Below are 13313 nucleotides of genomic sequence, written 5' to 3' on the forward strand. Positions count from 1 at the left end.
CGCCGCCACCACCGCCACCCCACCTCGGAGAGAAAATAGCCCATTAAGCGGAGGGTTAAAACGCTAGAAGCAAGAGAAAGCGAGAAATCGACGGAAATGTCTGCTTGCGCGAGGGAGGGTGATGCGCGCGCAGACGCGTAATATCTCCCTTTTCAACCCCTTGAGTGTGCAGCGCGCAAGCCCACAAGCATCCCCTCTCGAGCTGTGTCGTCGGACTACTCTGCTATACGCTCTCTTGTTCCATCCTCTGCGCAGCAGCAGTCCAGTAGTACGTGTGCAAGATATCTCGCACCTACTATACTGCTGGCGGTGTACTCGTCGTCGTCGTCGTCGTCGACATGGCCTCTCCGTCGTGTCGCAGTCGCGCGTAATAGTCCAGCCGCAATATGGAAACGACGTTGCCTCCTGGAGGTGCTGCCGATCGGCTGTCAACCTGAGCTTCGAGAGCTCGAAAAAGTGCTGCAAAACAAACCAAATACGCGATCGATCGCGGTATCAGTGAAAAACAGTGTGTGCGAAAAAGCTCAGGGTGAGAAAAAGGGAGCCGCGCTGCTGCTGCCGCCGCGAGAGGCGCCACCCCCGCTCGTGTCGTGTGTAGCACTCAGCAGTCAGAGAAAGAGAGACACGAGTCGATATATCGAGGCTCGACAACGACATTGTGTGTGTGTCTGTGTGCGTGCAACGTATGCTTGACTTTTGAGGGTGAGTATTTGCGAGCGACGATCGCGTTCTCGATGCTATACTAAGATTTCACAACGAGAGACGCGTGTGCTCGATTAAAAAAAAAACGGAAGCGACGAATATATGGCTCCGGGTAATCGTACGTGCCGTGGAGGTAAAATCGTCCAGAGCCCTCCCCAAAAGGCTTGACCCGTCGCGCGCTCGCTCACGTATTTGCGCAGACACGTACACGTATACGTATACACACGGGGGTTGGCCTCGCGCGAGATTCACTGTACGTATGCGCGTGTGTCTGTATGTGTGTGTGTGTGTAATGTGCACTCGCAGCTAGTCTCTCTCTCTATGTCGCGCGTCCCGCTTTCGAAAGCTCGCGCAAAAGCTCGTGGAAAGCTCCGAAGCGCGCACCGAGTATAGCGTATAAAGAATTCATAATAGGTGGGCGAGAGAGAGAGAGAGAAAGATATGCAGCATCAGCTCTTTCTTTTTCATAAATGGAGCATACATATGGAAGGCGAATGTGTGCAGTGTCGTCGCGCGAAAGCTCGAATACATGTACACATAGTCGTATACCATGGCACATTGATTCAATGAGAGAAATAGCTTTAATTGTAATATAGGACAGAGCTGTCACGATTGACGCGCGTGACGCGTCTTCTAATGCGACATGTGCATCGACAAAGAGAGAGAGAAAGAGAGATGAAAGTGATACCATATATCGGTCGTGAATGATTATTTTTATCAACGACGTCGGCGGCGGGGGGACAGCGGGCGAAGGTCAAAGTGTCACAACTGGCTCGAACTCGCGCGCGCGTTAATATCATTATACATTGTTGCATCGATATCGCGTACAATACATACAACGGAGCTCTCGACGAAGCTTTTTTTCCACCCGATTAAAGGGTATCACGGATTTTCCCGTATATATATACAACGCGGCCCGTGCGAATTATCGATTAAACTTTGTGGTACGTTGCGAGTGAGAGAGAGAGAGAGAGAGAGAGAGATGTTCGTGTGGAGTATACAAATTCTATTATAACGCAATCGCGTTCGGAGGCATTTATGCATGTATACGTGCTGCATATATGCATTAGCGTGGGTATATACGAATCAAGGTGCCACTCCGATATTCCGACGGCCGCTCTTAATGAAGGAATATTTTCATTATTATCATTGTTGCTGTTGCTGCTGTCCTCTTTGTTGGGGGAGCAATCCGGTGCACGCGATCCAACTCGAACCTTTTTTTTGGTACTCCGTATTTGTAAGAGTGTCTGCGTATATACGCGCACACACACACCCGCGTTTCCCGTGCGCGACTTACATAACTTCATCCACGCGAAGAGCAAAAGCAAAAAAAAAATTACCGACTCGAGTTTTGCTGTCGTTTGTATAACACACACGCGTGTATATAGTCTGGGAGCTCGTGTGTATAGCAATGAAATTCGAAGCGTCGGCAAAGATATTGTGTGTCGGAGCACAGACGGCGTGTGCGGACTCGGCATATTTTTTTATCATATACTCATTACTTATCGCGAACGAAAGCGCGCAAAGAGGGTTCGCGTAAGTCTCGCGTGGTCTTCGCGTCAAAGGGATAGGAAAAAAATCGTAAAATTAAACGGATTATATGACACTGGATATAGTTAGTCGTACGTTATACGTAATATACGACCAGAACAGTTGATCTGTTGCTTCGCGCGTCGCGATGTACGCATTCGTACTCATACACGATACAACATGCTACGACTTCGGCCTCTCTGCAAATCGATATAAACCCGTACACACGAGAGCCTGCACACAACGCCGTTCACATGTACGTGCGTCCTGCAGTGTGTTATATATACATCGAGTCCCTTTCGTGTCTTTAACGTGACTCCGCGCGCCGCGATAAGAATAGGCCAATTTCGCCCAGCTTAGTTCGCGTGCAAGCTCTCTCTCTGTCTACTGCAAATTGTATACCACGCAAAAGTACTGCGTAATGACTCGTTTATATGTATACTCGTGCGGCTACGAGCGTGTTTGTCAGAATGGAAATAATTTGTCCGACGAGAATGAAAGAAAGAAAGAAAGAAAGGAAGGAAGCGAAGAATTTATTGCCTTGTCTATCCTCGATTAATGAAGTTCGAAAAGCTTCGGCGCGGAGGATTAAAAACCGATCGAGCTATTTGAATCGCAATTTACAACTACTGCTCCAGTTACTCAGACGAAATCTTTGTAACAATTATCTTTTCTATCATTCCAGATTTTACCGCTCGACTAGCAGCGTAATCTTTGGTTGGAGGAGAAGAAAGAAGAAGAAAAAGGGGGGCAAGAAACTTCCGATATATATCTATACGTATATACACACGGCACAGACATAGAGCTCTAAGTGCGTGGCGCGCTGTGCTGGTTCGGGAATCGCATGCGCTTGGCATCGGGGAGGCCGCCGTCGCCGCCACCATCGCCGCCCTCTTCCATAAGTCGCTGCTCCGCTGCTGCTGCCGCTGGTGACTCATCGTCGTCGCGGCGCCAGAAGAAAGCAGAAATCGCCTCGTGCTGCACATCGGCAGCAAAGAGTAGCATTGCCACCACCATTACCGCTACTACTACTACCTCTACCACCTACGACTCGCGACTCGAGCGGCTGAGCAAGACGATAATCGCCTTGTCGAGGCTCGACGCGGTGCGCGGCTTCGCGGATGCCTCGCTCGTTCTGCTGCTCGCTCGATTCGTCGCGATTTTAGTGAGATTCTGGCGGAGAGTCGTGCGGTGAAGTAAAAGTGCATCAAACGTGTGTGTGTGTGTGTGATTTACAAAAAAAAAAAAAAGGTTCAGTGCTTCTCGTGACACGTGCGAAGGTTTTTCATCGAGTTGTACACACGAGTGCTTCGACTTTCGACGTTTATAACTCGAAGACGTAGAAGAACAAAAACAGGCCACTACCATCGACGGACACACGCGCGCACTTATATAGACAAGATCAACAGCGTACTCGACCCAATACTTTAACGCGGAGTACAAAAGATAAAACACGGTCAGCATCCGACAGAAAAGAAAAACAACGGCAGCGACTGGCCGCAAATAGAATGAGCAACGAACAAAATAATAGAGAGAAAGAAAAAAAATCGAAGAATCCATAAGGGCACGAACACGACAGTCTACATCGGGCGAATGTCATGAGCAACTCCGACTATATACCGTGTATAGGGGAAAGAGCAGCAGCATGGCACGACTACCACTAGTCGCTTTCCCCTGAGCTGCTAAAGAGAGAGAGAGAGAGAGAGAGAGAGAAAAAGCTTAGCAGTGGTGTATAGTAGCGCGAGGGCAAGGAGCTCGCTCGCTCGCGCGGGGGTGTATATTATATATATCATTGTATATATACACCGCAACGATCGCGTCTGTGTATCGACCGCCTGGCGCTTAAGCTCGCAGATATATACACGGATAAACATAAAAAAAAAGCTCTCGAGTGGAGTGTGTGTGTGTGTGTCAGTGCTGTGCTGCGTGCGTCTGTACGTCCGTGCTCCGTCGCGCGCTCGTGAGCCGCGACACGGAGCAGGACTCAAGAGCCAAGTACCAGCATGAACGTGAGTATTGTACATCGCCAATCGAATATCATCTTGTTGCCGTGTATTGTTCCTTACTTTCCTTGAGTTACGGCGCGATACGGAATACGTTTACCCTTCGTCTCTATCTATCTATCTCTCTCTCTTTCCTTTGTGTTACGCACCTTTCGCGTCTGCACACCAAAGGTATATAAGCCTTTGAAGCTCGTCGCTGTTGGTACTGCTTAATTCGAAATACATAGCTTTGATATAAACAGGCAACCCTTTGGCCGTAAATCGAGCCCGCGGCACTGCGCGCCGTTGTACTTCTTTCGTCAAACGTCGAAAAGCTTTTATAAAGCTCGCTGCCGGGGCTTTTTTCGTAATGCACGCGACGAGGCCTAGATCGACGAACGCGCGCGGGAGAAGCTTTTTAGTGCAGCATAAACTTCATTGAGATATGCGCGTGCCGCGATATATATCCGCGAGAAAGAGCGAGAGAGAGAAAATAATAATAAAGCTCGCACTATGTGCGAAGTCTACGAGATATTTGGATGGACGTCTCGCTCTCTCGACGCGCGCTGGTCGCGAGTCGCAGCTAGCGTGTGCTCGGAATAACTATATTACCCCCGCCCCGTACAAACTCGCGCACATACACACGTGTGTATTACGAACTGTACTGTATATCAAAAGCGCGAAAATATGTCGGCGCGTGCGGATATTATGGGCGCGTCTGCAGTACCTTAACGACGACGAATTTGCAGCGCTCATTATTATCGTTGTTATATTATGCGAGGAAGGGAAAGAATTTTAATTACGAGGCCGTGGCCTAGCGTAGCTCTTCTTCTGCTTCTTCTCGGAGATTTTCGATTTATTTACGATGCGCGCGATCCATCGGAGCAATTAATTTTAGCCGCGCGGAGAAGAAGAATTTTCAAGCACGCGCGAGCGAGCGAAGCCCTACATAGAATCATATTTATTCATTCCAATTTCGATGATTTTGAGAAGCGTCAGTCGGTTGCGATTTATTTCCATAAATCGAGCTTTAAAGCGTCGTTATAAGGTCGCGGAGATGATAATTTACAAAAGCCACGAATAACTGTTTTATAACTGACACGTGATTTTGTTTATGTTCGCGTGGATGATCGGGCGGTAATGAATGAAGAAAAAAACGACGGGAACTTGAAGAGAGCGAAAGAAAGAGAGAGAGAGACGAAATGGTCGTTGTTCAAAAGCACATATGGCAATAAAATAGGTGAAGAATATGTCGAGCTTTGTGTAATTTATACGTGGTATGCGCGCGACCTGGGAAAAGTGCCAAAATGATCGTATGTAGAGCCTAGAAAGAATGTGTGCTGCGGCGCGCGTCCCATGTTTTTTTTTTCGTAAAAATATACCGATGAATGCAGCGATTCATTCGCGACCAGAGATTATAGTTTTGGTGAAACGTCACGCGAACTGATTTTCATTTAAAAATCATACAAACCACTTCGGGGTTTTATAATGTAAATTTTTTCTCTCCCACCGAAGCCGCTTCGCATGAATCTCGATCGACCTCGCTCGCGCCGCACAAAAGTAAAAAATCCTCTCGCGCTAAATTATTCAGAGCGCGAACGAGCCGAGTGCAGTAATACACAAATCCACGTTCACTTACACTCCGCAACGCTATAAACGCTTTAACTTTTATAATCGGACCGTATTGTAAATTTCTCGACTTTATAAGTGCCCGGAGAGAGAGAGAGAGAAAGAAATTTATCCTATTTTCTCTCGCGAGTCTTGTAGTGTATTTCAGCCGCGCAGCCCCCGGCTTTCCCCGAAAAGTGCACTCCAGCAATAACCCACGCGGGAGAGCGAGAGAGAGAGAGAGAGAGAGAAAGAGAGTAAAGAAGCTCTTTTGTCGGACTCTTGCTGCGTTTACCCGCGCGCGCGCGAGCAACTTAAGCTCCAAAAATATACCGACCTTTTATATTACGTTCACGTGTGAACACACATGTGTGTGCAGTACGCAGCAGCAGCAGCAGCAACGGCGTGTCAGGATGAAATTTTCGTTAAAATAGCCCTCTCCAGAAGCTATACGCGAAGGCGCACAAAATAAATTCGTATTCTACCCAGGACAGAGAGAGAGAGAGAGAGAGAGAGAGAGAGAAACGGAGAAAATCAAGCAAAGATCGCGGCGTGGTTTATTCGTAAAACAAGAAACGCAGCCATCCCTGAAAGCGCCGAAGTAAAACAACATTTTAAAGACTCCATGCGCACGACATTTTGCGCTTGTCACGTTGTACGCGCGTTTTTAAATTAAACCGCATCGCGTCGTGTTTTGCATATTGCACGATATGTTTGTTCTGCGCATAGCTATAAGGCAGATGCCTATGTTATATATCTATAACTCTCAATTTTTCCTATATTAATCTATGTTTTTCTCGACAATTGTCATCTTACAGATACTCGCTGCATCGGAGGTCATCCGATCGAACAACGCGGATCATCGTCACAATGGTGAGTCAGAATATAACAATGCTATTGTATATATACAGTCAACGCAAATACAATAATGATATACATTCTTTGCTAATAATGACTGCACTCGTGTACTCGATCCGAGCTTTGTCCCTGCCTCGCGAGTCGCGATAAGCTCGTTTCAAACAAAGTCGGGGAAATCCTCGCGACTATAGAGCTAAAATCGAGAATTTGGTCAATGCATCGTACGCGTTTGGCTCGCACACGCATCGCGGTTAAAGGCGCACGCGACGAGAAAGAGATTATCGCGACGAGAGACGCTCGCGCAGCGGCCGAGTTCTTTGACCCCGCGTACAGAGAGAGAGCTGTCAGCGAGTTTTATAACTCATCGCTCGCATAAGCGGGCCGCCGTGAGAGCATACGCATCGTATGATATTGTACTGCAGGCAGTTTCTTCGCACTCCCGATCAAAGAAGTTCCTTGTACACGTCGATGAGCACTGCGTGCTAATACCGCATGACCTATATCGCATAGCGTCGAGCTCGTTTTCGAGTTTGATGCAGACGAGGCCCTTTTTCCATTGCGTTGACCTGCGGGATAATTTTTTCGAACGAGTTCACATTTTATATGTCTACCTTAAGCATGTAGCTAATACAAAATGTTTAAATTGACCTCGTTAAATAGACATCAGCTTGGAAAAAAAGTCCATGCGAGCTTTTCCAAATATTATGCATCGTAAATCGTGTCCGCGCGCTAAAAAAAGCTCTCGTCTGTCTAGGCATTGGCTCTACACACATAAGACGGGTCTTGGGTTTTACAAGCGTTCTCTCTCTCTCTCTCTCTCTATAATGCTGCACAGCATGTGCATAAGCGTATACGAACGGTAAACAAGTGCCACGCGGAGCGACGTATGTGCGGCGTATGCACGTTTTGATTTTTTATTCGCTTGGATATCTTCCAAAGCTCTCGCTTGTAAACTGCAAGCTCGAGGCTGTATTGGCCTTTGGGAGCACATGCGTCCGTGGACGTACGAGAATATACACGTTCAAGCTACAAGAGCAAATTGTTACAAAAAGAGAATTCTGATTATCGTACATAGCATCTTAAGGGGAAAAATCGAGAATCATTCATTTATTTTACATCTATCAAAAAAAAAAAAAAAAAAAACAAAAGTAAAGTGGGCGCAGCGGGCCTCGCCCTGGTTCCCAGCTCAACGGCCGAAGCGTAGCGTCGTCTTCGTCGGCTCCCCGCGTTTGTATCCGCGGGGAATCGGCACAACGATGTGACATCGCGACTCGAGCCGCGAATGCCGAACTGCGGCACTTTCGGCGAGTCCCCTTTAGCCGCCGAGTCGGGGAACGATCCCGCGACACCACAAAGCCGCCCAAATGCGAATACCTCAACGTAGCCCACACGGCTACGCGGCGGTTTGTATACACAGAGGCTTAATTGCTTGTCTTGGCTCGTGTCCTGCGAAAAGTCGCGACTTTATCTTGTAGGTATGAGCGATGACAAGTGCTGTAACTGAGTCGTGCGACAGATGTCGTAGTGATCGGACGAGACTCGCGTCTTTCAGAATCGTCATCTCACTGATGATCGCTTCATTTAAAGTTTTTTATTGATACATGCAACGAGTCAAGCATAGAGTCAGAAAAATGGAACTAGCAACCAAGGTATACGGGGCCAGGAGAAAGACTTTCGGCGATCGGCAGCGGCGAGGCGTTAAATGCGTTACAATTCACCGAGCCAATTCAGCGGTACATTGCGGTTTCTCTTTTTATATATACCTATATATATACGGCAAAATCAACCGATTGCCAGTTCATCGTTAACAACATGAGCTATTGATAGATCGAGGGAAAATGACGCGGCAGAAATGTCACAGCGTACCGCGTGCGTTTCTATTTATATTATAAAAAGTACTTTGTACAAATAGTGAAAGTAAACACCGTACAAATTTTTCTTTGTCAAAGCGAACGATTGTATCGAAGCACTTCTTCGAGAGGATTTATATTCTGGATAGCTGCAAAAATAACTGTTCGGTAATCACGGCGAGATCGAAAGTCGCGCATTTTTTGCTGTGAACTGAACGTTTTCGAGGGCGAATAAAAATGTTCAGAAAAGAATCGACGTAGAAGAGGTTCTCGACATTAAACTTAAGCGTTGTAATCATGTTCTGTTCTCACGTGTTTATGGAGATTATTCCCGATTCCAATTGATTTGTCACAACGTTCACAATCGAAGGCATTGCTTCGATCATGTACTACATTTACGAAGCCGCAAGACTGGTAAAAAATATCACGTTCAAAAAGTTTGCAACGATTGACATTTTGTTCGCATTTGCTAGTGACGCCGTTATGCTCCGCGTCCATGTGCATTTTGAGCTTATTTGTCTGCGGAAATTTTCTCTGGCATATATGTCTCGCATTTGAAGTTGACGCTCAAGTGCACCGAGTCGACGTGAATTTTCAGACGATCCTTGGTCGAAAACGTCCTGCTGCAGGCGTCGCAGCGATAGGTCGCGATACGATCGTGCATCGTCTCGACGTGCCTGCGCAGATAACTCATCCGTTTGAATTGCTTTCCGCACTTGTAGCACGGATGCCTGCGAGCATTGTGCACCGAGTCCACGTGAGTCGCGAGATTGCCCTTCTGCGAGAATTTCTTGCCGCACGTGTCGCACGTATGGGCCTTGGCCATGTGCACCGACTTCGCGTGGCTCCGGAGATTGCCCTTGGTCGTGAACGTCTTTTTGCAAACGTCGCACGGATGATCGATCTCGTTGTGCGCCGCGTCCATGTGGATCTTCAGACAACTCTTGCTCTTGTACTTTTTTCCGCAGACGGATGGCTACGGCTCTTGCGCGTGACCATTTTGCGTCCGCGAGGCGATCTGCCATTTGCCGGCACGTGGCTCTGAACAGAATTAAGTTACGTGACGACTTTGTGAAGCATATTTAACGCATCGAGACCAACTTACTCGCGTGACTTCTTCCTGAAATTGCGTAAACGGAACCTCTTCAAAAAGCTCCTCGACGTATACTTCAAAGTTAATATCATTCAGCATGACATGATACCTTACCAGCACACAATACCTTTTCGCGTCTCTCGGTGCAACAAAGCTGCTATACCCTTAGCGTCGCGATTGGTCATCGTGGCGGGCGACACGACGGCCGAGAAGAGTATAATATGCAGGCCACGAGCTGCAGCGAAGACAGTTAGCAACGCAAATGTTGCAGAGAGGGTGGATCGTGATATAATTGTAATTATAATTAGTTTCAATCGTGTCCGGGGTGATCCAAGGGCTTTCAGCAGCAACAAAAAAAAGTAACAAAGTTGAAGTAAGAATTAAAATAAAGAGAGAGAGAGAGAAAGAGAGAAATAGAGATCTGGGTGTACAAGTGCTTGGACCCGATAAAGAGGGGAAAATGAATGAAAAAAAAGCTACCGGCATTTCACTGCTTACTTATCTGACCGAGATCTTTGGCGAACATTGGCCGGATCGAGAAATTGAGAGGTGTATATTTATCTATTGCCACTGTTAAGAGGAATATGGGATTTTGGAAAGTGGACAAAAAAACCAACATAAAACTGATGATATAAAGTCAAAAACACTATTATTATGCATTCTTTGTTTCACAATTATATACAAATCGGTTTTCATACCTAATAATCAATATCAAATAAAATTTCAAATATTTTTACATTTTTCTGAATATTTCATTATTTAAACAAAAACGTCGATTATAAAAATGTTTAAAAAAATTTTTAAATATAGTTTAAAAAAGTAATAACAAACGTAAAAAAATAAACTGATTTCAATATTTAAAAAAGCGCCCACTGACAGAGATGCCCGTTGATATTTCTCCTTTATCTGTAACAAAGAGAAAACAAAGTTGCGATTATTACATGATATTATTGATGAAACAAATTAACAATATTCAATGCACCGTTGTTATTATTATTATTATTATTATTATTATTATTATTATTATTATATATCGATTCGTATACGCTCGAGGCATATAAATTGGCAAAAATTCAGGCGTAAAATCAGTTGCTCAACATCAAATCATAATTAGCATGCTCGTGTGATCCTCGGCGAGCTCGCGCGATCACATTGACCGTTGCCGTCGTCGTCATTCGATGCATGCTCACAGAGCCGCCCAGGTCATTCGCGTAATTCAGCAAATTTGTGACAGAGCACGAATTGATTCAGAGAGCAGCAACAGAGATTGAGAGAGAAAGAGAACGAGAAAGACTCGTGTTCTCTCGATAGATAATAGCGAACGCTCGCCGAGCTTAGACGTTTCTCTCTCCTCTTAGAAACCAGCCCAATTATTTATTTATATTTATGGGAATATGAACCGACCAGAAGCGACATGTGTTGTTGTCTCCTCGGTAGCCGCTATATTTTGAAAAATCTAGCCTCATAACTTTTACTCGCGCGCGATCACGTATATTATTACTATTATTTAAAGTTAGCTTTGAGTTTTTTTACTATATTTACCTTAGTTATAAGGCTCATATGATGTATGTTCATGATCAGGATCTTTTATTAATCTGAATTTCCACGTATTGTGTCCATTTACGGTGGTGAGCCAATATCCAACGACTTTGTAAACTCCAGCGTATTCATAAATACGATCACGTATTTGTTTATAAACTCTGACGGGACCGCCGTGTCTCCATGCATTAGCAACAGTAAGGCTTCCATCCTCACAAAGTTCTACATTACAGTTTCGTGCTAATGCTCTGGTCTTGTTGGTCATAGTAATTTTATTAGGATCTGATCCACGTTGGCCACAGTATACGATTACATTTCCACTGTCAAGATCACCCTTGAATTTACGAGACAAAATAATAGAATAGGCTTGATTTCCTGGGTTTGCATATATTCCACACTGCTTTTCTCTATGAAGTCCATATTCAAATAATTCGCGTCGAGAAAATTTCCTTCCAACATCGTATCCAGAAACTGGTCCTACGAATCTAAGTCTATTTATTGTTAGTCCTGGGGGCATTATCATCACCTACCCAAAAAAAAAGAAATACGTCAAAGCTCGCAGTCAAGATGCTCTTGAAAAATGTAATAAATAAAATCGACCAAGCGTTTTACCTCGATTGTGTCAAGGGCTCTGATATTGAATCTGGTAAGATTGTAATCGGCATCAAGATATCGATCATTGAAAAAAAGCAGCAGCCGTTTTGATGGGACATTGAGCCTACTTGCAAGCTCTTTTTTTAGCCCCTCGACCTTCATTCTCTTATGGAATTCAACGTAATTAACAGAACTACCACTTAATGTCTGACATCTCAAATACGTCATTTTGACGCGCGAATCAAGAAAATTATTATTAGATTACACTTTGTACAAAGTAACAAAAGTCCCCGTGACAGTTAGCTTCACAGAGCACCACGACCGCGTGTACGTGAAAAAGCGACAGAAATGACGACAGCCAATGCCGCTGGTGTGCCAACCGACTGATTATTGGCGGCAAAAGAGTCGCGCGCTTATGTTGTTGCCCCGTCTCATAGTAATTCGTATCACGTGGCTCTCGAGTAGGGCAGGTACAAACTCAAAGGGCGTCAACTCGTAACGTATTATTATATAGTAATTTAACACGATACTTAATGATCAATTTCTTAGCTATAATATCAATGAAATCAAATTAATTCCATTAGAATTCGACAAGCTGACAGTTCCATATTTCAAACTGTTAGTCCAATAAAATATTTAATCATTCAACGAAAAGTTTAAATTACAGCTTTTCAGAACGAGTAGATGTGAATCTCGCACCGAGCGAAGAGGTCCGTAATAGAGAGAGGGTAGAGAGTATGACAAATCTCACATTCGAAAGGTCGATTGTGACCATGTGCTACATTTATGTGAACTTTGAGGATATGCAAGCGGCCATATGACTTGTGATAAATGTAACATTCAAAAGGCTTGCTACGATTATGTACTAAATTCGCGTAAATTTTGACTTCGCCGTTTTACCCAAATGATTCGTGACTAATCTCAAAAATGATGGGTTTTCTACGAATGTGTACCGCAATAATGAGTACTTTTAAGGTTCGCTAGTGCGATATCGCTATTGATAAGTTACTTATTGCGGCGCAAACATTTTCTTACGCGCTCATGTAAATTCGTCTTAGAAGCTACGAAAAACCCCAAGAGCATTGATAAACATGGAAAAGAGTACATTGGGATCGAGGAAATACATTATATACGCACGATAGGACGAGATCAATTATAAATGGTCGAACGATTTGTTGCAGCCGAACGTTAAGAAAATATCTGTCCCGTAAGATTTTCAAGAATCCCTCTCGTTCGTGCGACAAAAGCTTGCAAAAGCTCTGCGGGCCCCTCCGCGGGATCCAACATCGCACGCGTAGTTCGTGTACATAATATATAGTTCCAAAATCAGCCTTGTACAATAAAATCACGCGGTGGTCGTCGAGCGAACGTGCTTCGACACGATCGCTTTACGTAGAAATAAACAAAAACCTATACTGCAAAAATAAACCCATGCGCAAAAAGTACATAAAATGAGCTGCGCGAGCTCTCGTGCCGTATGTTCGCGCGCTCTAAGAGAGCAAAAGAGGAAGTTAAATAGGCACGAGTACACACACGCACACATAATACAGCACGAGA

The 13313-nt window shown here is 45.0% G+C and overlaps 2 protein-coding genes across 2 annotated transcripts in view; one reads left to right on the forward strand and one right to left on the reverse strand.

The window, feature by feature from the left end:
* The first annotated feature begins 278 nt into the window (after positions 1-278).
* Positions 279-13313, forward strand: part of LOC106655868 — a 41342-nt gene continuing 28307 nt past the window's right edge. Inside the window, exons 1-3 of the mRNA XM_014376488.2 lie at positions 279-702; positions 2918-4241; positions 6641-6695. Of these exons, the coding sequence (XP_014231974.1) occupies positions 4236-4241; positions 6641-6695 (61 nt within the window). The 5' untranslated portion in view covers positions 279-702; positions 2918-4235. The remainder of the gene's footprint in view (positions 703-2917; positions 4242-6640; positions 6696-13313) is intronic.
* Positions 10414-12418, reverse strand: LOC106655926 (E3 ubiquitin-protein ligase UHRF1-like). The gene is made up of 3 exons (XM_014376539.2): positions 11775-12418; positions 11166-11688; positions 10414-10529 (listed from the first exon to the last, which is right to left on the reverse strand). Exons 1-2 carry the CDS (start codon positions 11982-11984, stop codon positions 11167-11169), a joined length of 732 nt encoding a protein of 243 aa, XP_014232025.1. The 5' UTR covers positions 11985-12418; the 3' UTR covers positions 10414-10529; position 11166.

The sequence above is a fragment of the Trichogramma pretiosum genome, unplaced genomic scaffold, assembly GCF_000599845.2.
Source record: "Trichogramma pretiosum strain Unisexual culture from Peru unplaced genomic scaffold, Tpre_2.0 scaffold1, whole genome shotgun sequence".
Taxonomy (NCBI): Eukaryota; Metazoa; Arthropoda; class Insecta; order Hymenoptera; family Trichogrammatidae; genus Trichogramma; species Trichogramma pretiosum.

Excerpts from the sequence above, each read along its gene's own strand:
- LOC106655926 (XM_014376539.2), bottom strand. The coding sequence starts at position 11,984 with ATGACGTATTTGAGATGTCAGACATTAAGTGGTAGTTCTGTTAATTAC. Across the intron at positions 11,689-11,774 it reads GAGCCCTTGACACAATCGAG|GTGATGATAATGCCCCCAGG; the intron begins GTAAAACGCTTG and ends TTTTTTGGGTAG.